Genomic DNA, 24,523 nt, shown 5'->3' with positions numbered 1-24,523 from the left:
AAATTAAAATAAAATTAATTAAATAAATTTAAATTTAAATTAAAATTAAATTTAAATTAAATTAAATTAAAATTAAATAAATTAAATTAAATTAATTAAATTAAATTAATTAAAATTAAATTAATTAAAATTAAATTAATTAAATAAAAAACATTTTAAAAATTCTTTAATTTTTTTTAAATTTTATTTTAAAAATTAACTTGAAATTTTATTTTAAAAATCAACTTAAAAATTGTTTTAAAAATTAACTTACAAATTTTTTAAAAATTAATTACTATTCTTACCTAAGTAAAGTTGGAATTAAAACATAGAGTAACCCTCAACTCCTACATATTGTAAGAAACCAAGTGGATCTTGGACAGTGGTTTCTCCAAACATATGATTGGAGATCACACCAAATTCACTCAACTTACCTACAAAAGTTTAGGAACAGTTGCCTTTGAAAACAATGACAAACTCAAGGTAATTGGTATAGGTAATATTGAACTTAAAATTGACTTCATTATTACAAATGTTTTACTTGTTGAAAATTCACTACAAGAAAAACCCGCATAGACATAAGTGGAACAACATCAGTTTTAAGAAAAAATCAATGTCTTTGAGTATTTTACACCGATTTTTCCAAAAACCGGTGTCTATAAGCCCAGATTTTCGCTCATAGACATCGGTTTTTTAAGCCGATGTCTATGAGCGCCTTTTTTCATTAATAGACACCGATTTTAACAGCGATTTTTAAAACCCGGTGTCTATGATAAAATGAAATAATATATTTTTCCCACCAATACTTAGCCGAAATTTGCAACACTTCACTCTTCCCTCTAAACCTAAACCTATATCGTGCCGTTCACCGTATACCGTCATGACGCCACCACCACTTTTCTCCTCGCCGCAGGCAGTCCAACCATCTCTCTTAGCTTCATCTTCCTCTTTCCCTTCTTAGATTGATGCCTCTTCCTCTCCTGATCAGGATTGACTCACGACGCATCTCCTCCCTTTGGGTAAGAAGAGGAACGAGAAAGGAGAGGTGACGAGTTGGTCTTGTTTTCTAGGGTTTCAGAGTAGTAGTGGCGGAGGGAGGCAAGATGAAGACGACTAGAGGAAAAGATGATACTGATCAAGACGATCAAATTGTACCTTTTATTTCTAAATTCTAAGTTTACAGGAACCTCACCGCTGCCCTCTTTCCTCTCTCCCTCTTCATCAATTCTAAGTTTTCGATCTTCTTTTTTTCGAGGATCTCGACATCTCGTCACGGAGGAGACCAGAAAAGCGAAGCCCAACGCTGGCACTTCCCTTTCCCGAGCCGCCGTCAGTGTAAGTTCCCACCTCTCGAGCCGCCGTCACTTCCCTTTCCCGAGCAGCTCAATCGGCCAAAGCATGCCCAGTCTCCGACGCCACCCACCGCGATCCTCGCTGCCTCAGCGCCATCATCTCCGGCCTCGCCCTCGACGGTCGCCCGCTGGAAGCTCTTCACCTCTTCAAATGGTTCCAGACCTCCGCCCTCGACCCCGACGAGTTCACCCTCTCCAATGCGCTCTCGCTCTTCGCCAATCTCAGCGCGCTGGACCAGGGAAGGCAGATCCAAGCTTTCGTCTTCAAGAAGAATCTACCCATGGACGTCGCCGCCACCAACTCGCTCATCAATCTCTACTTCAAGTGCGGCAGCATCGCCGACGCGGAGAAGGTGTTCGACGGTATGCTTCTGAGAGACGTCTACACTTGGAACAATAGAAACAAAACGTCATCTAAAACACTCCCTAGATTCCAAAAACTCTACTCGAGAAGAAAACTCCTCTCTACAAGTTCTTGTTCTCCAAGATTCATTGCACGTGCGTTAATGTGTTGTTTTAACTTTAGTATGCAATTGGGGTAAAAAAAAAATCATAGTACCGAAGTTACAACTCATCACATGCTTTGTGTAGGTCATGCATGCTGTGCACAGGTGTCATACTCATTTGGGCACATGATGTTCTGCTCAATACTGAGAAATACCATACCAAGCAATTCTCAGTAGAAATCATATTAAGTGGAAATCTCCTTGAATGTGTTTGGACGGTCTACTTGCACGATTTGTTCTTAGACATAACACAGTTCATGTTTTTTTTTATTCCTCTAAATATTTATTCTTTTGAAAGAAACATTGGCTAGTAGCTTCTATATCCAAAATGTTCTCTTTTAAAGTTTTTCTGAATCTCAATCATATCTAGGGACACTGTTGGACAAGAGAGATTTAGGAGCCTCATCCCAAGTTATATTCGTGACTCATCAGTTGCAGTGATTGCTTATGATGTTGCAAGTATGCTTCCTTGGTAAATCTTGTGCTGTATTTAACAATAATTATCCAAAGGGCTCAATCCCTGAGTGTTTTCTTCTTCTTCTTCTTCTTTTTTAAATTTTTTTTCCTTTTTCTCTCTTGACTTTCTTCTGCTTGTTGTAACTTTGATTGTTTCACTCAATATTAATGTATGATAAATGTAGGTAAACATTTAGTTTTATATCCTCTATTTGATATAGAAAACTTATTAGTTGCTTTGTATTTGATGTAGATCGTCAGTCTTTCTTAAATACTTTAAAATGGATTGAAGAGGTTCGAACGGAGAGGGGAAGTGATGTTATTATTGTCCTTGTTGGGAACAAAACTGACTTGGTCGACAAGAGGTGATTGATATCTCTTATTTAATTTGGTTTACTTCGAAACTATGCTATTCTTAGGTAACATGCTTACCAAAGAATAAGTGTTATCATTGTTACATTGATGTTTATCTATATCTTCATGTATCACCATGTTCCATACTTTGGGCCTGTTCAAAATGAACCTGAGAATTTTTTGTAAGAAAACAACAAATTCTTGCATATGTAGAGGATTGAGATTGTGAAAGTTGGTGAAGTTCATATAGAGAATGTAAGCCCACCAATGGTTAAAAAAGAACTTGATGATTTTTTTTCATTTTCAATTGACAAATTTTTATCTTATTCATTTAATTGGTCAATTGCTTGAGTAGCATGTAATTATGTTCTATTACTTGAGTTTATAGATCACTATGACCTTCTATATTGAAAGTGTATCCCTCACAGAGTGACTAGTCATTTTAGGATGAAATGAGTTTTACTCATTAATCCCACATGGATGAATGTCGGTTGTCCATTATACCTATATATTACAAGTGTGTTGCCCTCTCAAGTGAATAAGCTCTGCTTGAATTCAGCACTAATGCTGCAAAGTGGTCACCAACAAGTCATCAAAAATACCATTAGTCACTATAAATGTTTCTTATCATCTCATGTCAGCTTCTTTTTCCAAGTGTGTCCTTGAGGATGGGAACTGACTCATTGCATTGTTCTTTTTATTATTATTAATAGGCAAGTCTCCATAGAAGAAGGAGAAGGTAAAGCACAAGAGCTCGGTGTCATGTTTATCAAAACAAGCGCAAAAGCTGGCTTCAATATAAAGGTAGCTATCATACCATGACAAGAACCTATTATGCTTCAAAATCACTTCATGTTTATGCTTTTCAAATTACCAATGCATATATGCCTGATCACAGCTGAAACAGACAAATACTTGTACTGCAAACATCTCCTTTAGGTGCACCAATGACTTGGCCCAAAGATCATTAAACTAATGATGTTATACTTGTTAGACAGATGCACTGAAAGCAAACATATGTCATCTTTACGTGCCTAATTATGTTCAATTCTTGACAAAATTCTTAACAATGGCATGCTAATTTAGTCTCACAAGGCTAGCAAGGGAAGTTAGCTAATGAATAGGATTTATATGGACTTAACATATACACTATTATTAACTCGGGCTTCAATATTTTATTCTCATGGCTGAGAATAAGTTTGTGGATCAATTTTTTCATCAAATCCAATGACTTCTTATTTATTTATCTGAATATTTCTGATTTTTCAAGGACTGCGGTTACTAATTGCTTCCTCAATCTTTTCAGGCTCTCTTTCGAAAGATTGCGGCTGCCTTGCCCGGGATGGAAACCTTTCTCCTCCATGTTGCTTAGATTTATGAGGTTTAAGAATGAAGGAAGAATCTTTTATTTTGTTCTTTTGAAAATTTATTATGTCAATATAAGTAGAATCTTTTTGAGTTTCTGAGGTTATCTGTATAAATAAAAATCTTCTCTTCCTATTTCATTTTGTTCTTTTGAAAATTTATTATGTCAATATAAGTAGAATCTTTTTTTAGTTTCTGAGTTTATCTGTTTAAATAAAAATCTTCTCTTCCTATTATCTAATTTTGTTGCTTGCTAGTGATTATGCTTATCTACTATTTGCTTTACTCTCACATGTGAGAGTCAGTTCTTTTCTTACATGTTTCTTTATATCAGATATTTAAGTATATTTTATTTATAACAAGTACTCTCTTTTTTCCTGGGTTTAGGAAAGTGAAAGTGAGGATGATGGTCTTGACATGAGTGATGATGATGATGTTGAGGAACTTGAAAATGAATCAGAGGCTGTTAGGAAAGAACCAACCATTGAGAAATCTGCTCTTGTTTCAGCACCACCCAAAGATGCTGAAAGGCAACTGTCAAAGAAGGAGCTTAAGAAAAAGGAAATGGCAGAGCTGGATGCACTTCTACATGAAATGGGCATTGCAAATAAAGATAGTAATACTACACAAAATGAGACAGCTAGTAATGTCTTCTTTCACATAATTAGTTTATTTTTGATAGATAGTAATAAAGGCCAGCATGTTCCACTGATGTCTATGTGGGTTTTTCTTGTAGTGTTAAAAACTACAAGTAAAGTTTACCTACCCTATTATGACTTCAGAAGAACATGCTGAATTTTCCATGTATGCTGACCTTTAATATAGAGGGCTACAAGAGGATTATATCTTAGGTCAAGACACTCCAAATCCATCATAAACCAAAGGGAAAATAGTTTCTACTTACTAGAGGATTGAATGGATCCAAAAGGAAGCTCTAACTTGCTGTTTTGGGTGCTGAACTAAGGAGGCAGCTGCCTTCTTGCTGCATTCCTTGCTGTTGTGGTTGGTAGCAGAAATCACAGAAAATAGGGGGCTTAGTGCAGGATATTCAGGATACCAAGATGGCATCAGAGGTAGTACAATAAATAGTATATCTCTTCATCAGAGGTAGCTTTGTTCTTCTATGCTTCCTTCACTGGATTTGTTGTGTAGTCATATTTCTTTGTTCAACCATTATCATGCCTAGTAAGTTGTTGTATGATGCTGTCGGTTCTTATCAATCTGTACACTTGAATTAGAAGGAGTAAATTATCTATGTTATATTCTAAGCAGCATATACTAAGTGTCATATATGAAAGTTTTAGATTCTATGTTATATTCGTTATCTTCCACAGTAGCCTTTTAAAACTCAGTATTCTATTTTATTTGATACATGTACACATTTGTTTTAGTTATTTGACATATGGTGGATTATTGGGTCCTGATCATGAATTAACTTTGTATAAAGTATTGTAGATTATCTTTGTTGCAAGTATCAATTAGAAAGGGACTTTCTTTGGTTTAGATATTTTGCATTCCAAATTTAGTTTATTGGTAGTTCTCAACCCAAAATCAGATCACTGAAAAGCTTTCAAAATGCTTGATTTCCAGCTTTCAAAATTGCATCTTTAGACTGGCCTCGTTAGAGCTAGAGCAGATATTTGGAAAAAATAAATAAATCAAAATTGCATCTTTACCATTTCCAGCTTTCAAAATTGCATCTTTATCATTTCCAGCTTTCAAAATTGCATCTTTACTAATATATTATTTATGTGTTTTTACAGTTTACAAATCTCAAGTACTCCAGAGTTGAAATTGATGAAGTGCGGTTCGAGTGGGTTGAATGCATGCTAGATTACATTTGAAGTGTGGTTCTACCTTGATGTGTTGTTAAAAGAATGTTCTACCTTGATTTTGATATCTATTAGCTAGCTTTTGATGTAAAAAGAATGTTTGGGTATTTTATGGATACTGTTGTAAGAAGATTATTTATATAATTTGTGAATATTTGTGTATTTTATGGATATTGTTGAATGAAGAATATTTGTATAATTTGTGAATATTTGTGTATTTTTTTTTATTATTTTTGGTTTTTCATTGTTTCGGAAATCAAATTTATGCTGTTAAAAAATATACATATTACATCGGTTTTCCACCATTGCAAAATCGGTGTTATTAACTAATATTACATCGGTCATTTACCGCTGCCAAAACTGGTGTTATTAATATACAATATTACATCGGTTTTACACCGTTGATGAAACGGTGTCGTTAAGTGATACTACACCGGTTAATAACCGATTCGAAGATCGGTGTCGTTAAGTGATACTACACTGGTTTTAACCCGATGTCTAAAATGGAAGACTTTTAACATCGGCTTCATAGACATCGGTCGAAAATGAAATAGACACCGGTGGAAAACCGATGTCTATGAGGGTTTTTGTTGTAGTGATTTCAAGTATAATCTCCTAAGTATCAGTCAATTGTGTGACACTAGGTATAAGGTTAGGTTCTTATCTTCGGAATACTTAATCAAAAACCTAGAAAATCCTACGATAAGTATAAAAGGGTTTAGAAAAGATAACATCTATGCAATTAACTTAACCACTTCTTCAATTAAGTGTTATTTAACATAAAAAAGAAGAAACATGGTTATGACATAAAAGAATGCCACACACAAATTTTAGAAATATAAGCAAATTAAATAGATTAGTTAGAGGATTACCAAAATTACCTAACTTAGACTCAACAATATATAATGCTTGTCAACAAGGTAAACAAACAAAATCTACTCACAAACCAACTAATCAAACTCAAACCAACTCAATACTAGAACTTCTACACTTAGACTTATTTGACTCTCATGGGGTCAAATTAATAAATGACAGTTTATATTGCCTAGTAATAATAGGTGACTATTCTAGGTTCACTTGGGTAAAATTTTTAAAAAATAAGGATGAAACTTTTGAAATTTTTACAAACTTTTACAAACAAGTTGAAAATGAAAAAGACCTTAAAATTAAAAGAATCAGAAGTGACAATGAGGGAGAATTTAAGAATCATAACTTTAATAAATTTTGTCTTGAAAACGGATATCATCACGAATTCTCGTGTCCTAAAACTCCCCAACAAAATGGAATAGTAGAAAGAAAAAATAGAACTTTACTTGAAGCCTCTAGAACTATGCTAAATGAATATAATTTACCCAAGTACTTTTGGGCAGAAGTTGTTAGTACAGTCTGCTATGTGCAAAATAAAACAACACTAAATAAAACATATAACAAAACTTTTTTTTTCAAAATATATTATAATAAGCAACCCAATATAAAATATTTTAAAGTATTTGGGTGTCCAACTTTTATCTTAAACATAAGAGAACTCCTAGGAAAATTCACTTCTAAAGTAGAAGATGGAATCTTTGTAGGATACTCCCTAAACAGTAGGGGGTACAGAATATATAATAAGGTTACACTAAGAATTGAAGAAACTACTAGTGTAAAATTTGAGGAATCTAAACAAAACCTAGAACAAACACTTCATCCAATTGAATTTATTCAAGAAAATAGTAATCAAGAAGGAACCAATGATCACGAAGAAGAAGAAGAACCTCTAGAGAATCAACCTCATAGAACCATAAGAGTCAACCTAAATCATCCAATTGACCAAATAATTGGTGATCCAGGCTTAAGGGTTCAGATTAGGTCATCTTTTAGAAATCTAAGTCAAATTTATCTGATTTCAAAAACTGAACCCAAAATCGTAGCTGAATCATTACTTGACTGAGAATGGGTCATAGTTATTCAAGAGGAACTATCTCAATTTGAGCGTAATGAAGCTTGGGACTTAGTACCACCACCCAAAAATAAGAAAATAATAGAAACAAAATGGGCGTTTAGAAATAAATTAAGCGAAACTGGGAAAATAACTAGAAATATAGCTAGCTAGTCGCTAAGGGGTTTAATCAAGTTGAAGGACTTGACTATGATGAAACTTATGTCCAGTAGCTAGATTAGAGTCCATTAGAATGTTACTCGGTTATACAACCCATAAAGGGTTCTGACTGTATCAAATGGACATCAAATCTGCCTTTCTAAATGGACTGATAAAAGAAGAAGTCTATGTAGGCCAACCACCTGGGTTTGAATGTCTAGAACAACCTGACTATGTCTTTAAATTAAAGAAAGTCTTATACGGACTTAAGCAAGCATCCAGGGCTTGGTATGAAAGGTTAACCTCTTACTTAATATCTAAAGGGTTTAACCAGGGCCAAATTGACACAACCCTATTCATTAAATTAATAAAAGAGGATATAGTTATAACCCATATGTATGTAGATGATATAATTTTTGGCTCGACTAACTCAGAATGTTTAGAAGAATTCACAAATTTAATGGAACAAGAATTTGAAATGAGTTTAGTAGGAAAATTAACTTACTTTTTAGGATTACAAATCAAACAAACAAATGAGGAAAATTATATTTATCAGCAAAAATATACCAAAGAATTACTTAAAAAATTCGGGATCGAAAATACTAAAGAAATAAAAACACCTATGGTAATTAACTCTATTCTAGATGACGACCCAAATGAAAAATCAGTTGACTTAAAATACTATAGGAGTGCCATAGGTGCAAGTCGACTCGACATCTTATTTGCAGTGAGTATGTGTGCTAGATACCAAACCTGTGCTAAAGAATCCCATTTGACTCAAGTCAAAAGAATCTTTAGATACCTTAAAGGAACAACAAATGTAGGAATTTGGTATCCTAGAACTAACAATTTTGAATTAATAGGGTATTTTGACTCAGATTATGCTGGGTGTAAATTAGACCGCAAGAGCACAAGTGGTGGATGTCAATTACTAGGTCCATAACTTGTCAGCTGGTTTAGTAGAAAGCAATACTATGTTGCTCTATCTACAACTGAATCAGAGTATATAGCCATAGGAGAATACGTTGCCCAACTATTATGGATGATGCACACTTTAAAAGACTTTAACTTAAATCTTACAAATATAAAAGTTTTAATTGACAATATTAGCTCAATTAATTTGACAAAAAATCTTGTGTATCATTCCAGAACCAAACACATTGAAATAAGACACCACTTTATTAGGGATCATGTCACCAAAGGAGATATTGAACTCAAGTACATTGAGTCCAAATCTAATTTATCTGACATATTTACCAAACCCTTTCCTGAAAGTGAGTTTAGCAATTTACGGAAAAAATTAGGGATGCGTTTAATAGACTAGGACTCTTAAATTGAAAAAAAAACTGTTTCTAAAAATAATGCTTTCAAATTCTAAGATAAAATCTTTATTTTTTAAAAAACTTTTCCATTTCTAGAATTTTAAATCAGTTTTAGCCATAGACTAGAACAATTCCTTAGAAAGCATGTTCCCTTAGGCTAGTACTTGAGCATCTCACCACCACCCTAGGATTCCCTTGTTTGTGATTGTCGAATATAGAAAGGGGTGAGATGTATAGGCAAATTACCTGAACTTAAGATGCTTATTTCAGTGCATCGACATAAGTCTCGGTGTTAAATACCAAACAAACATTAATCAGGTTAAGTTATTCAGTTTAGTCAAACACTAACAGATTACAATTAGACTTAACTTGACTAACTAAGTAAAAGGTGCTATCCTCTAATAGTCAATAAGTAGCTAACTAGTTAGACAATTTTTGTAATGTCAGGTTCAGGGGGAGGATTAATTATTTTTATACTTATGTTGAAGTTAATTTTTGAAAAATATCTTTTCTTAAATCAGTTTAACACTAACTAAGTGTTTTAATTTTTTTTTTGGATTTTTCAAACTTAGTTAGATCTCCTTAATTGGATTGTTTTAAACTTAGGTTTGAAAATTGATTTTATTCCTAGACTCTAAATTTTTCAAATTTAATCTTGAAACTCATGCTTTTTAAACTTAGTTTTAAAATTTAGACCTTCCAAACTTAGGTTTAAAAAGTTGACTTTGAAAAATAAACTTTATTCGAGTTTGTAACTTAGATTTTTCATTTTGAAAATTATATTCTACTTGGTTTTAAAAACATATTTTTGGAGATTTATTTTAAAAATAGGACGTTACAAACTTAGGTTTGAAAATAGATATTACTTAATTGGATTTTACAAACTAAGTCTTGAGAAATAAAATCTTCTTTGAAAACTTGATTTGAAAATCGGACTTACCCCTAATAATTATATATATATGCTAATATTTGAAAATTATGTTTGCAAAACTTATTTCGGAAAATTAAGTTAAAATTACAAATTTTAAAGTTAACTATTTTTTGAAAAAGATAAGAGTCCTATCTTAAAACAAAAGTTATCTTTCTATATTTCTAACTTAAACTCCCCCAACAAAAGTTATCTTTCTATATTTCTAACTTAAACTCCCCCAAGATAATCTGACTTACAGTTCTAGACCTCCTTGCATTTTTTTAATTTATTCTATGTTAATTTTTTGATGAATGCCAAAGGGGGAGGGTTAGGTGGTTTAAGTTAGTTAAATAACAAAATAACAATTGGTATTAGAGCCTGGACTGCCAGAAGGTTTAATCGCCGATAGTGCACAAGAGCTATGGTCTGATTGAACCATATAGATACAATATTAACCTCGAACAAAGAAAGTAAGGGCTCCTATGTTCAGATCAAGAGGACCAGACACCAGGCAAGAAGTCCTAGTTGCGTCTAGGCAAAAGAAATCCTTGTAGGCCGGATGGACCGAGGGGCAGGAAGACCTTGTGGATCGAGGATCGAACGTGGGAAGCTTGTGGTCCTTTGTTTGAGGGGGAATTGTTGGGGTTGCAAGGTTGCAAATATAATCCCACATTGAAAACACATAGAAAAGAATATGGGTTTATAAGAGAAAAGATATCTCCATTGGCATGAGGTCTTTTGGGGAGAGCCCAAGAGTAAAGCCATGAGGGCCTAGGCCCAAAGTGGACAATATCATACCATTGTGGAGATATCTAAATTATTTTCGATCCAACAATTGGTATCATAGCATAACTTGGAAAATATATTTTCATGAAAATTCATCATATTTTTAGAGTTTTGATAAAAACTCAAACACCTTGAAAATCACTTAAGTTTGTATCAATTTAAAAATTGTTTTGACTTTATATGTTTCAAAATAGCCATACCACAGTAAATAAAACATAGAGTTATTTTTAAAATATTTAAAATGTCAAACTATGATCTATGGGTAAGATGTTCATTAGTTAAACATTTACTTTCCCCATAGTTGGCTTATGATCACTAAAAATTGATATATTTCATAACTCATCAAAATGTCATAAGCATAAGTGAATTATTTGTATCATCCTATCCTCTCACATCTATGTTTAAAAATAATGCAAGTCATTGTTGTTGGTGCGGGTAGCACTAACGGTCTAACCCAGGTTTTGATGAATGACAAATAGGTTAAGTTAGTTGTGTTGTTGTCTGACACTTTGATCAAGTGTGCAGGAAAAGTCCAGACAGGTCGACGGGCTGACCGGATGTCTGGCACGAAGTCCAGCTAGGTCGACGGGCTGACCGGATAGCTGACAAGAAGTCCAAGCGGGTCGACGGGCTGACCGGACGCTTGGCGAGAAGTCCAGCTAGGTCGACGGGCTGACCGGATAGCTGGCGAGAAGTCCAAACGGGTCGACCGGACGCTTGCAGAAGTCCAGCTAGGTCGGTAGCTGATAGCTGGCGAGAAGTCCAAACGGGTCGAAGGGCTGACCGGACGTCTGGCGGTAAGTCACCCGAGGGGAGTGATTGCGAGGACGCGTTCGGGAAGGAACATTAGGCGTCGATCCGCTTAGATCCATTTCGGATATCTAGTCGAGATCGTGACTAGATTCCGTCTCGGAAGACGGAATCTAAGTCATACACTGATGCTAATTTTTATTACTGAGCGTACCTGTAAAAATGTGCTAACAAACTGTGCTGCAGGGTTTATTTGCCTCGGACTAACACTGTTTTGCAGGTAGGAAACAGTGGGGGTCCGGGCGCCCGGAATGGCTCCGGGCGCCCGGAAGGGATCCGGGCGCCCGGAGGCAAGTTTTATCCCCAGGACGACGTTGACACTTGGAGCATGCTGGTTGGGAGTGTTACGTCACATTCCAGGCGCCCGGAAGGGATCCAGGCGCCCGGAGCAGCTTATAAAAGAAGCCCCAGGCAGGAGCTTCAACATATATGCTTTCTGAGAACTCTGAGCTCAATCACTCTGCTACTCTGCGCTCCAACGACGTTCACAAAGCTTCGACGACTCACTCCGGTTTCCTTTAATTCATTAGTTGTCGGTATAGCTTTGTTTTTCTTTCATTAGCAATATTTGTACGTAAATTGTAATTATCCGAATTGCTAGTGAATTGCCCAACGAAAGTACTCAAGGAGTACGGGCCTTCGAGTAGGAGTCGTCACAGGCTCCGAACGAAGTAAAAATCAACCGTGTTCATCTCTTTACTTCCTTACTTTTCCGCTGCGTTTTAACTCGAGATTTTCGAATCGATATTCACCTCTATCGAATCTAACGGTCTTACAAGTGGTATCAGAGCGAGGTTCCACTCTGATTTGGTGCAACCACCAATCAAACAAAGAGGGGGTCTTTTTAAAGAAAAATTATATATCGTTAAACTGTTTTTGACGTCTGGCAGGTAAGTAAGGTAACGCCTTTCGTTTTTTTCCCTCCAAAACTGTTTTTGAAAAATACATCGTCATCTTTTCACTATTATTTAGTATCGACAAAATATTACATTTTCAAAAATTTGAGATAATATTTTTTATTAATATTTTAATAATATTTTATTATTTTTTTTTTTAAAAAAATTATTAGTGAAATATTATTTTTTTCCAGCACTGCTAATCCAAGACCATGTCTTGGGATTTTGTCTTTGTTTCATTGTGTGCAAGAACAATGTCTTTTCAAGAAGGATGGAACCCCAATGAACCACCACCGTACGATGAAGATTTCAACTACTGGAGGCGAAGAATGGAATGCTTCTTAGGAAGCGTAGATATCGATTATATGCTAATATTGAAAAAACCTTCTCAGAACTCGGAACTGAATAAAAACGTAAGTAAAATTATTTGTAATATTTTACCTAACAATATCATATGCAGACTAGAAAAATACAAGAATGCATATGAGCTGTGGACCCAGTTGATCAAGCTTCACGAGACGCCAATGGAGCTAGAAGATCAAGTTAAAGTCGAATCCGGACTCGAGTCAGATCCAACGGAGAAGCCTGCTGAATTAGGGGTTGCGCTCAAGGTTAGTAATATTTACCAAAACACCCTTGCTAGTAGTAGTTTAAAATATGTGCATGTTAATTTAGATATATCTGAAAGTATATGTGAAAATAGTGTACATGACAATACTTGCGAAAATACCCCTAGGACATTTTCTGATAAAACAAATATAATTAATTCAGAAAATACAGAAAATACCCCTAGGATATTTTCTGATAAAACAAATATAATTGATTTAGAAAATACAGAAAATCTGAATATAATTAATAAATCTAAAAATTCGAATTTAAACCTAAACAAATTTGAAAATTCAAACAAAAAGGATGACAAGGTCAATATCAATCTAAACACAATTAATAAATTGTTTAATAATCTAGACAATATCAATCTAGAAAATTCTATCCAAACCCAAGATAATTTAATTAACAAAAAATTAAATTTTAATGATAAGACTTATTTAATAAATTCCACTAATTATATCAACTTAAAAGGTAAAGAAAATATAAGGATAAAATCAAACACTTTGATAAAATCAAAACGGAAGTTAACAAACTTAAAATTAAATGTTAAAGATAACATATTAAACAAAAATAATCTAGAAAATTCAAAATTAACAATCAATAAAAAGTTAAAAGATAAACCCTTAAAGAAATGTAATTCAAACAATTTAATTAACTCAAAATTAAATAAAAACCTAAACTTTAAAAATAAGCTACTAAAGAAAGATAAGTCAATTAACCCAATAAAATTAAAATTGAAAGAAAATTTAAATATTAAATATACTCTTTTAAAGAAAGATAATTTGACCAATTTAATTAATTCAAAATTAAAAACTTAAATTTAAATTACAAATTAAACATTAAAACTTAACTAAAACTAACTCTAATTATACAAGAAATCTTAAAAATAAAAATCAACAATTTAGGGGGAGGCTCCAGAATAGCTGGCACCTTTGCCCAACAGGGTAACCGAAACAAACTTACCCGGTAGGGTACCCAAAAACCAACCTACCTGGCAGGGTAGTTAGGAATAGAATAAACAGGGATAAAAGTTTAACTTGACAAGTAGTACTGGTGAAGTTTTGGATGATAATACGTTGGGGAAGCTTGGGCATTGCATGTTTAGAAAGATATGGCTTCGATCTGGTGCATTTGGCCAAGTGAAACTGACCGAAGCTACCCCTTACGGATCCTAACTAGGTAGACCAAGGTTTGGTACTAAGCTCCGTGGATAGGACTATTCGGAAAACCTCGAAGGGTTGGTTACTTCTAATGATGTCCAGGTGACTCACCAAGCTTAGAAGTTTATCCGAAGAATGCCTATTTGTTGAGACCAAAGCCAAACCTGAATCTAACACAAGTTAAACCAAACTCTATAATTAAATTTAATTCATCTCACAAAATTATAGGATTCCCTGATTGATAATCTAGATCGGGTGAGATGAATAAGGATTAAATTAAATAATTTTCAAATTAAAACTAATTTTCAAATTTCAAATTAAATTAAAATTAATTAAAATTAAATTTCGAATTTCAAATTCAAATTATAATAACTTTAAAAACCATTTTAAAAATTCTTTAAAAACTATTTTAAAAATTCTTTAAAAACTGTATTTAAAAATTATTTTAAAAATTCTTTGAAAACTATTTTAAAAATTCTTTAAAAAACCATTTTAAAAATTCTTTTAAAATTATTTTAAAAATTCTTTAAAAACTATTTTAAAAATTCTTTAAAAAACTATTTTAAAAATTCTTTAAAAAACTATTTTAAAAATTCTTTAGAAAACTATTTTAAAATTCTTTAAAATCTATTTTAAAAATTCTTTAAAAACTATATTTAAAAATTATTTTTAAAAATTCTTTAAAAACTATTTTTAAAATTCTTTAAAAACCATTTTAAAAATTCTTTTAAAATTATTTTAAAAATTCTTTAAAAACTATTTTAAAAATTCTTTAGAAAACTATTTTAAAAATTCTTTAAAAACCCATTTTAAAAATTCTTTAAAAACTATTTTAAAAATTCTTTAAAAACTATTTTAAAAATTCTTTAAAAAACTATTTTCAAAATTCTTTAAAAACTATTTTAAAAAATTCTTTAAAAACTATTTTAAAAATTCTTTAAAAAAGTATTTTAAAAATTCTTTAGAAAACTATTTTAAAATTATTTAAAATCTATTTTAAAAATTCTTTAAAAACTATATTTAAAAATTATTTTTTAAAAACTATTTTAAAAATTCTTTGAAAACTATTTTAAAAATTCTTTAAAAACTATTTTAAAAATTCTTTAAAAAACTATTTTAAATATTCTTTAAAAACTATTTTAAAAAATTCTTTAAAAACTATTTTTAAAATTCTTTAAAAACTATTTTAAAAATTCTTTAAAAAAATTATTTGAAAAATATCTTTAAAAACTATTTTATTTTTAAAATTCTTTAAAAACTATTTTTTAAAATTCTTTAAAAAACTTTTTAAAAATTCTTTAAAAACTCTTTAAAAAATTATTTTAAAAATTATTTGAAAACATTTTAAAAATTATTTTTAAAACTCTTTTAAAAATCGTTTTAAAAAACTTTAAAAAATTCTTTTAAAAATTATTTTAAAACATCTTAAAAACTCTTTTAAAAATCATTTTAAACTTTAAAAAATTATTTTAAAACATTTTAAAAACTATTTTAAAAATCATTTTAAACTTTAAAAAATTCTTTTAAAAAATTATTTTAGAACATTTTAAAAACTCTTTTAAAAAATCATTTAAAATTTTTTTAAAATTATTTTAAAACATTTTTAAAAATTATTTTAAAAACTCTTTTAAAAATCATTTAAAAAAAAAAAACTTTAAAAATTCTTTTAAAAAATTCTTTTAAAACCTTTTAAAATTTTTTGTTATTTTAAAAACTATTTTAACTTAAAAATTATTTTAACTTAAAAATTATTTAAAAAAAAAAAATAATTTTTAAAAAATATTTTAAAAATCATTTTAAAATATCTAAAAATTTTGTATCATTTTGAATGAAATTTTGTTAACTTAAAAATAGTAATAATAAATTATTTCTATAGATTATTTTCACTTTAAAAATTATTATTTTGACTTTAAACTCATTTTTAATCTTAAACATCATTTTAACCTTATAATTAATTTTTAATTTGACTTAACTAAAAATTAAATCTTAAATTAAAACTTAATATTGAAATTACAATTAAAATTAAAATTTTTAACTTAAACTTGAAATTAAACTTAAACTTAAATTAACCACTAATATTAATTTAAATCGAAAATCAAAACTGAATCAAACATATGTTAATTGACATAAAACATATTATAAAAATCATTTTAAATTCCTTTTAAATGCTGTTTTAGAAATCCCTTTAAATTTTTTTTTAATAATAATAATTATAACTAACACTTTCATTGACCAGCTCAATCAAGTAATATGAAATTTAAATTATTTCACTAAGTATTAAATTATTAAATCAAGTAAAAACTAATCAATAAATTATTGATAATGCTTAACTGTTATTGAATTAATAAAATCTTATCTTATTTAACCTTAAACTAAAGTTAAGCACCTGAATCTAAAATTAATTAATAATTGATTATTCAAATTCAAATAAACAGTTATACCAAGGATACAGAGATAATAATATATGTATTACTAAATTAGACAAATGTGTTAGGGCTTTGAAATTTAACACAACCAAACCTTAGTATTAAAGGGGAGATATTAAATTAAGGGGAGTAACCAATTCAGGGGGAGGTTCAATTTCTTTTAAATCCCCTAGAAAAATTAATAAATAAGGAGGATTAATAAATTAAAGGAATATCAAATTAAAGGAATATCAAATTCAGGGGGAGGTTTATTTTTTAATTATCTCCTTAAGCGTTATTTTTTTTAATCTTCTCTTTAAAATCTCTCTAGAAAATTCTACCTCATTTAAAAAAAAAAAATTACTTTGAATATTTTTAGCAAATATTTTCAAACTTTTAAGTATAAGTTCAGGGGGAGAAATTAATTAAAATTTTGTGTGTTTGAAAAATACTTTTTTACATCTATTTTAAAACTAACTTATTTTTAAAACACTAGTTTTCAAAAAGTTAAATTTAACTAAGTTTAATCCCACCTAATTTTCAAACCTGATTTGAAAAATTAACTATTTCCAAAATTAACCTTAAAAATTAATTTTGGCAAAAATTTTATTTCTTGAAAAGTTTAATTTTAACTTTAACTTTTCAAAACTCAACTTGTCTACCCCAAGTCAACTTGACTATTTTTTAACTTGGTGTTAAAAATTGCACTTTTATCTTTCAAATTTTGAACCAAACTTAGTTATCTTTCAAAATTTGATTACCTGTTACAGTAAGTCTTCACTATGATTATTTACCTTTGTTCATTTTTTGATGAATGCCAAAGGGGGAGGAGGGTTAGGTGGTTAAGTTAGCTAAACCAATTTGAAAATACAAACTAACAAACTTTAAAACCACATAAATGCATGTTGTTTCTTGCATATGTTTTCACTAACTTAACCAGGTTGTCATTCTATCAAAAAGGGGGAGATTGTTGGTGCGGGTAGCACTAACGGTCTAACCCAGGTTTTGATGAATGACAAATAGGTTAAGTTAGTTGTGTTGTTGTCTGACACTTTGATCAAGTGTGCAGGAAAAGTCCAGACAGGTCGACGGGCTGACCGGATGTCTGGCACGAAGTCCAGCTAGGTCGACGGGCTGACCGGATAGCTGGCGAGAAGTCCAAGCGGGTCGACGGGCTGACCGGACGCTTGGCGAGAAGTCCAGCTAGGTCGACGGGCTGACCGGATAGCTGGCGAGAAGTCCAAGCGGGTCGACGGGCTGACCGGACGCTTGGCGAGAAGTCCAGCTAGGTCGACGGGCTGACCGGATAGCTGGCGAGAAGTCCAGACGGGTCGAAGGGCTGACCGGACGTCTGGCAGGTAAGTAAGGTAAGTCACTGGAGGGGAGTGACTGCGAGGACGCGTTCCCGGGAAGGGAACATTAGGCGTCGATCCGGCTTAGATCCATTTCGGATATCTAAGTCGAGATCGTGACTAGATTCCGGTCTCGGAAAGACGGAATCTAAGTCATACTCTGGATGCTAATTTTTATTACTGAGCGTACCTGTAAAAATGTGCTAACAAACTGTGCTGCAGGGTTTATTTGCCTCGGACTAACACTGTTTTGCAGGTAGGAAACAGTGGGGGTCCGGGCGCCCGGAATGGCTCCGGGCGCCCGGAGGCAAGTTTTATCCCCAGGACGACGTTGACACTTGGAGCATGCTGGTTGGGAGTGTTACGTCACATTCCAGGCGCCCGGAAGGGATCCAGGCGCCCGGAGCAGCATATAAAAGAAGCCCCAGGCAGGAGCTTCAACATATCTGCTTTCTGAGAACTCTGAGCTCAATCACTCTGCTACTCTGCGCTCCAACGACGTTCACAAAGCTTCGACAACTCACTCCGGTTTCCTTTAATTCATTAGTTGTCGGTATAGCTTTGTTTTTCTTTCATTATCAATATTTGTACGTAAATTGTAATTATCCGAATTGCTAGTGAATTGCCCAACGAAAGTACTCAAGGAGTACGGGCCTTCGAGTAGGAGTCGTCACAGGCTCCGAACGAAGTAAAAATCAACCGTGTTCATCTCTTTACTTCCTTACTTTTCCGCTGCGTTTTAACTCGAGATTTTCGAATCGATATTCACCCCCCCTCTATCGAATCTAACGGTCTTACAATTGTGAGATAAAGGTAACCTCTACTTAACCCTCTTTATCATGAATTTCTATCAAAGCTAAGTGCTCCCCCTTAAGGTCTCAAGTCAACTATTTTTCAAAGATTTGAATTATGATTTCTATGGTTGACTAACCTAAAATCCTTCAACCTTTGAGGATTGATTTTGGTAGCCAATAGATATTCTTCTTGATTGGGTTTATAAATACTCCTTAGGAATCCATTTCCTATCTATGATCTTTGTCTTGGGTTGCCCCCTAGCAATTAGACAATAATAGGCTTTTTCATTATTGGATTTCTTATACCCTAAACCCTTTTTGTTGAAACTTGCCCTTTGGTTCCCAATTATCATGTTTAGGGTTTTGGATCCAATTTCAAATTTTCTAAGGGTATTGGTAAGGTATTCTACCTTTTCACTTAAATCCTTATTTTCTTCTAATAAACATAAATCATTTGAATTTAAAGAAGAAACATGCATATCATTGTCCTTAGAACACATGGATTCTAATTTTTCTTCAAGGCAAATAATATCATTTTTTAAGGACTTATTTTTCCTTTTAGCCTTGAACAAATCCTCATTTGTACTTTTAATAATCTTAATTAAAACATGAGGAGGAAGATTATATACCTCACTTATCGAGACATCCGAATCCGATGTTTGACCTCCCCCTTCACTTGAGCTTCCTTCTTCATCTTCACTTGAGCTCCTTCCTTCTTGTTTGGATGAGGTAGAGTCTACATCATCAATTCCCATTAGAGCAAAATGGGACACATGGTGCTCTTCTTCCTCCGATGATGATAGATCATCCCATGTTGCTTTTAGGTTTTTGACCTTCTTCCCCTTTTCTTTTGACTTCCTCTTCTCTTCCTTCTTCCTTCTTCTTTCTTCTTCAAGAGAGGGCATTCATCCCTCATGTTCCCTTCTCCTTGGTAATTGTAGCAAATAACTCTCGTTTTACTTTTGCTTCTCGAGCGTTTCCTAGCATGAGAATTGTTAGTTGAAAACTTTTTAAATTCCCTTCTCATTTTCCTTACCATATACGCCTCTTGATCGCTATCCATTGAGGCGCTTGATTCTTTGGAGTCGGAGGATGGTGAGGATGAAGACTTCTTCTTCTTACTCTTTCCCTTGTTTGCCACAAGGGCTACTCCTCTTGTTCTATGGGCTTCTCCATCTAGCTCTTCAACTCTAGTTTCATGAAGCTCCATTGTTGAGAAGAATTCATCTAGAGAGGATTTCTCTAGATCCCTTGAGATGTAGAATGAATCTACAATTGAGCTCCAAGTTGTGGTTCTTGGGAAAGTATTGATGGCTTTCATCATTATGTCTCGATTTGAGGGTGTCTCATCTACACTTGTTAGTCCATTCAAATTTCCTTAATCTTAGAATGAAGTGTAGATACCTTATCTCCTTTTTCAAGTTTCACATTGTTGAGTTGTGTTCGAAGGAGATCTCTTCTTGCCAATTTTGCTTCCGATGTGCCTTCATGAAGCTCTATTAGCTTTTTCAACAAATCCTTGGCACTTGTATAGTTTCCAATCCTTATTATTTCTTGTTGAGGAAGAGCGTTTAGTAGATGATGCAAAGCCTTTGAATTTGCTAAGTGCTATTCCTTTTGCTTCTTGCTCCATCTTGCTTTGTTGATTATCATGTTGTTCTCATCCCTAGTTATTTTGAAACCATTTTTCATAATTAGCATAATATCAAAATTGGTATCGAAAAATACCTCCATTTTCTTTTTTCCACCAAGAGAATTCTCCTTCGAATTTGGGTGGATGGATGCTTGAACCGACCATTTTGATGAAGTTGCTCTTCTTGGTGATTAGTCCATTGAAGGGTTTCCTTGCTCTGATACCATTTGTAGGGAATCGGTTGACGACTAGAAGGGGGGTTCGATAGCTAGGTTACCCCCAACTTCAATCTCTTCTCTAAAAGACGTTAGTGTGCAGGCGAAATATACTAAAACAAAGAAAACAAACAAGAAGGAACACAAACGTAACACAAATCCTTTACGTGGTTCAAAGATTGCTTGCTCTTACTCCACGGCGTGTTGTTGAGGTGGATGAACCCTTGATCCTTCGATGGATCAGTCCCCGACAATATCCGGCTAGATCTTACTCCTTCTCGGTGGAGTATAACCTCTCGCAAAGCTCTCTTCCTCTTACAAGATAGAACTTAGGTTTGGAGAGGAAGAGTGGACTTGGAAGCTTTGGACAATGACTCAGGAGTTATTCAAACAGCATGAGTAACCTCCTTCATGCCCCAAAGCTTCCTATAAATAAGAGAAGAGAGTTGATTAACAAATCAACTCATCTCAGCACCAGTCGACTGACACTTCCATCAGTTGACTGGTGCTACTGTTGGAGGTAGCCAACGACTACTTCTCAGTGCCAACGACTACTTACTAGTCGACTGGTAAAAGTATCAATTGACTGGTCACTGTTGGTTGAGCTAATAGAATGCTTCTGTTCGCTCCCAGTTGACTGCATAGTCGACTGGACTAGTTGACTGCAACTTCCAGCAGTCGATTGGTCCTGATTACACACTCACACTCATCCTCTCCGGAGTCGCCCTTGAAGCCCTCTTCCTCGACCTTCGCCCCTCAGATGCACCCGAGCCTGCGACTCCTCTCCGTGCCATCCTTCACGTTGCCTTGAAGTCCGCTTCCTTCGGCTTCACTCCGTTGCACCTCATCCACGGTCCCTCGAATGCACCATCCTTCACCGATCTCATGGACCCAAGCCATAGGATGAGCTTCCCAAGCTTAGTCGCACCAAGCTCCTTATGTGTGTTTCACCCAGTCCTACATGACTCAAACATATATCAAAACAATATGAAAGCCTAACTTAAACTCTTTGACACACACATCAAAACCATGATCATACCGATCAAACTTGGGTCGATTGCACCAACAAACACCACTCTAGTTCTCGATATTTTCTTTGTACTCAAGCACTGCTAATCCAAGAGAAAGTTTTGCTACCTCCTTCTAGTTATGTTTTTCAGTAATTAATGGCCCAACTTGAGGGATTCAACACCACTCATCCTCCTCTCTTCAATGGAAATGATTTTCTGTATTGGAAGAAGAGAATGGGGGTCTACCTAAAGACGGACATCGAGCAATGGTTCACTATTCGATGAGGGTACCGAGTGCCTATAGACGAAGCAGTAAAAGTACCACTCGATCTTGAAAGATGGAGTCCAGAAGATAAGAAGAAAGTCTATATCAACTCAAAAGCATTGAACATGATCCAGTGCAGACTTACGAAAGAATAACTCAACCGAGTTGGCTCGCACAAAAACGTAAAGGAGTTATGGGATAAGCTAATTGAGATACACGAAGGGACTACCGACTCAAGGGTAACGAAATGTGATCTTTTGTTGAATTCTCTATTTAATATTAAATTATAGGATGGAGAAACTGCAAGCCAACTACATGTGAGGATCAAGGATATTCTCAATGGCCTACACATGATCAGACATTAACTAGAGAATCACGACGTTATCAGGTATGCTCTGAATTCGTTCCCTCGAAACTCACTGTTGGCATCGATCATAGATTCTTATAAGATTTCAAAGAACCTCTCTAAATTAAAACTAGATCAATTATTTTGTGAATTAGAGCTGCATAAACACACTAACAGCCAAAAGGTTGAGAAAGGAATTACTTTTCTTGCAGGTACTTCGAAGGGAACTAAACCCGAAGCTGAAACTGAATTCGAATCAGAAGCAAATGAAGAAGAGTAGCTGGTGAACATAGTAAGGAAGATGTTCACTAGACGCAAGAAACACTTCACTAAACGTGACATAAAGAAGATGTCCAAGTCTGCATCCAACAACTCAAAGGAGAATGTCACATGCTATGACTGCAACAAGAAGGGGCACTTCAAAGATGAATGCTCGAATGAAGACTAACTCAAGAAGACAAAGAAAAAGAAAGCACTAAAAGCGACTTAGGACGAGTCTTCAGACAGATTGGGAGCAAACAAATCAAAGCAAGCGAGTTACCTCACACTGATGGCAACCGAAGGTGAAACAGATCAAGAAGATGAGTGAGAAGATGAGTCAAACAATGGATCTGCTTCTGGTTCAGACGAACCAACTGGGGTAAAGTTTAATTACACTGTAATTTTTTAAAAAATTATTTCATGCTTAAACAAGAAATTAACTAAAACTGAGGAACACGCTAAACTCCTCCTTAAGGAAAATAACATCCTTGAGGAACAACTAAGCTTTATCTCTTTAACTAACCAAGTTCAAGATAGAAATTCAACTCAAGCTGTAAATCTTGAGAAAGAAAATTTTATTTGAAAAATTAAGTTAAAGAGTTAAAAGAACAGTTGGAAAAGTTTACCTCAAAATCCAAGTATCTAAATATGATACTTGGATTCCAAAAAGCTATGTATAATAAATCTGGACTCGGATACAAGTCTAACTCAACATTTAAATCATTTCTAACTCTAACTAAAAATAAGAAATTAGCCAAAGCTTGGGTTCTGAAAGCGTACGTTACTATGCAAGTATGGATCAATCAATACTATGTACCAAAAACTAAAATTCACTACATAAATCAAAATAAACCAAACAACTCACTCTTAATTTCAAAAATTAAATCTTAAAAAATAAATTCAAACCTAAAGAATAAAATCAAATCAAATAAATCAAAACCAAACCTAAATTGAATAAAAATAAAATTAATTTAAACTCAAACTATAACCAAGTCTATTATAACTATAAAGCAAATCAACACAAACCTAAAATGTAAACTCAAAGGTCAATAATCTAAAGGGAGACTCCACATTAGTTGGCACCTCTATAAATAATAATTTACCTGACTGGGTAATTAGGACTAGAATAACTAGGGAGAAAAGTTTAATTTGATAAACGGTACTGGAGAAGTTTTGGATGATAGTAGGTTAGGGAAGCTCTGTCTATGCATGTCTAGGAAGATATGCCTTAGACCTAGTGCATTTGACTTAGTGGAACTAACTAAAACTACCCTTTACTAATCCTAACTAGTTAGACCAAAGTTTTATATTAAGTTCAGTAGTTAGGACTATTTAAAAATTTTTGAAGGCATGGTTACTCTAATGATATCCAAGTAACTCACCACAGTTTAGAAGTTTATCCAAAAAAATGTCTATTTGTTAAACCCAAAGCTAAACTTGAATTTAACACAAGTTAAACCAAATCCTGAAATTTAACCAAACTCATCTCACAAAATCATACGATTCCCTAATTGAAAATATAGATTAGGTGAGATGAATCAAATTAAAATTAAATTCAAATCTAATTAAAAATAAAAATTTAATTTAAATAAAATAAAAATAAAAATAAAATTAAATAAAAATTAAAATAAAAAAAAAATTAAAGTTAAAACTATGATTAAATTCAATTAACTCAAAATCTAAATGCAAAATTAAAACTAAGAGCTTAGTAAATTAACTTTAAACTTAAAAATTTTTAAAAAATACTATAACCACAGAAGGTGCCTCTGATACAATCGAAGGCACTCTCGGAAAGGTGGGAAAATCCCACCCTAATTGATTAAAGGCG

The 24,523-nt window shown here is 33.2% G+C and overlaps 2 protein-coding genes across 9 annotated transcripts; both read left to right on the top strand.

Moving 5' to 3' along the window:
- The first annotated feature begins 833 nt into the window (after positions 1–833).
- Positions 834–5,833, top strand: LOC122016076 (ras-related protein RABH1b-like). 8 transcript variants are annotated; one of them, XM_042573252.1, is made up of 7 exons: positions 839–1,130; positions 1,235–1,694; positions 2,208–2,296; positions 2,547–2,658; positions 3,361–3,451; positions 3,954–4,028; positions 4,400–4,539. In XM_042573252.1, the coding sequence occupies exons 2-6, from the start codon at positions 1,378–1,380 to the stop codon at positions 4,017–4,019; spliced, it is 675 nt and encodes a 224-aa protein (XP_042429186.1). In that variant the 5' UTR covers positions 839–1,130; positions 1,235–1,377; the 3' UTR covers positions 4,020–4,028; positions 4,400–4,539. The 8 variants fall into 8 exon arrangements, with proteins under 8 accessions (XP_042429184.1, XP_042429187.1, XP_042429183.1 ...); XM_042573249.1 differs by lacking the exon at positions 4,400–4,539 and adding an exon at positions 5,776–5,833 and having other exon boundaries at positions 838–1,694; XM_042573248.1 differs by having other exon boundaries at positions 838–1,694.
- LOC122013944 lies at positions 4,430–22,721 on the top strand. Its single transcript, XM_042570153.1, has 3 exons — positions 4,430–4,655; positions 22,379–22,476; positions 22,647–22,721. Exons 1-3 carry the CDS (start codon positions 4,430–4,432, stop codon positions 22,719–22,721), a joined length of 399 nt encoding a protein of 132 aa, XP_042426087.1.
- The last annotated feature ends 1,802 nt before the right edge of the window (positions 22,722–24,523 follow it).

The sequence above is a fragment of the Zingiber officinale genome, chromosome 8B (genome assembly GCF_018446385.1).
Source record: "Zingiber officinale cultivar Zhangliang chromosome 8B, Zo_v1.1, whole genome shotgun sequence".
Taxonomy (NCBI): Eukaryota; Viridiplantae; Streptophyta; class Magnoliopsida; order Zingiberales; family Zingiberaceae; genus Zingiber; species Zingiber officinale.
This window is presented reverse-complemented; position numbering and strand designations above follow the sequence as displayed.

Bases quoted from the DNA above. Each gene is read 5' to 3' on its own strand.
- LOC122016076 (XM_042573249.1), top strand. From the start codon at position 1,105: ATGATACTGATCAAGACGATCAAATTGTACCTTTTATTTCTAAATTCT. The intron at 2,297-2,546 runs GTATGCTTCCTT...TATTTGATGTAG, and splicing joins GATTGCTTATGATGTTGCAA to ATCGTCAGTCTTTCTTAAAT. The intron at 2,659-3,360 runs GTGATTGATATC...TATTATTAATAG, and splicing joins ACTGACTTGGTCGACAAGAG to GCAAGTCTCCATAGAAGAAG.
- LOC122013944 (XM_042570153.1), top strand. From the start codon at position 4,430: ATGAGTGATGATGATGATGTTGAGGAACTTGAAAATGAATCAGAGGCT. The intron at 4,656-22,378 runs GTAATGTCTTCT...ATTAAATTATAG, and splicing joins TACACAAAATGAGACAGCTA to GATGGAGAAACTGCAAGCCA. The intron at 22,477-22,646 runs GTATGCTCTGAA...CTTTTCTTGCAG, and splicing joins GAGAATCACGACGTTATCAG to GTACTTCGAAGGGAACTAAA.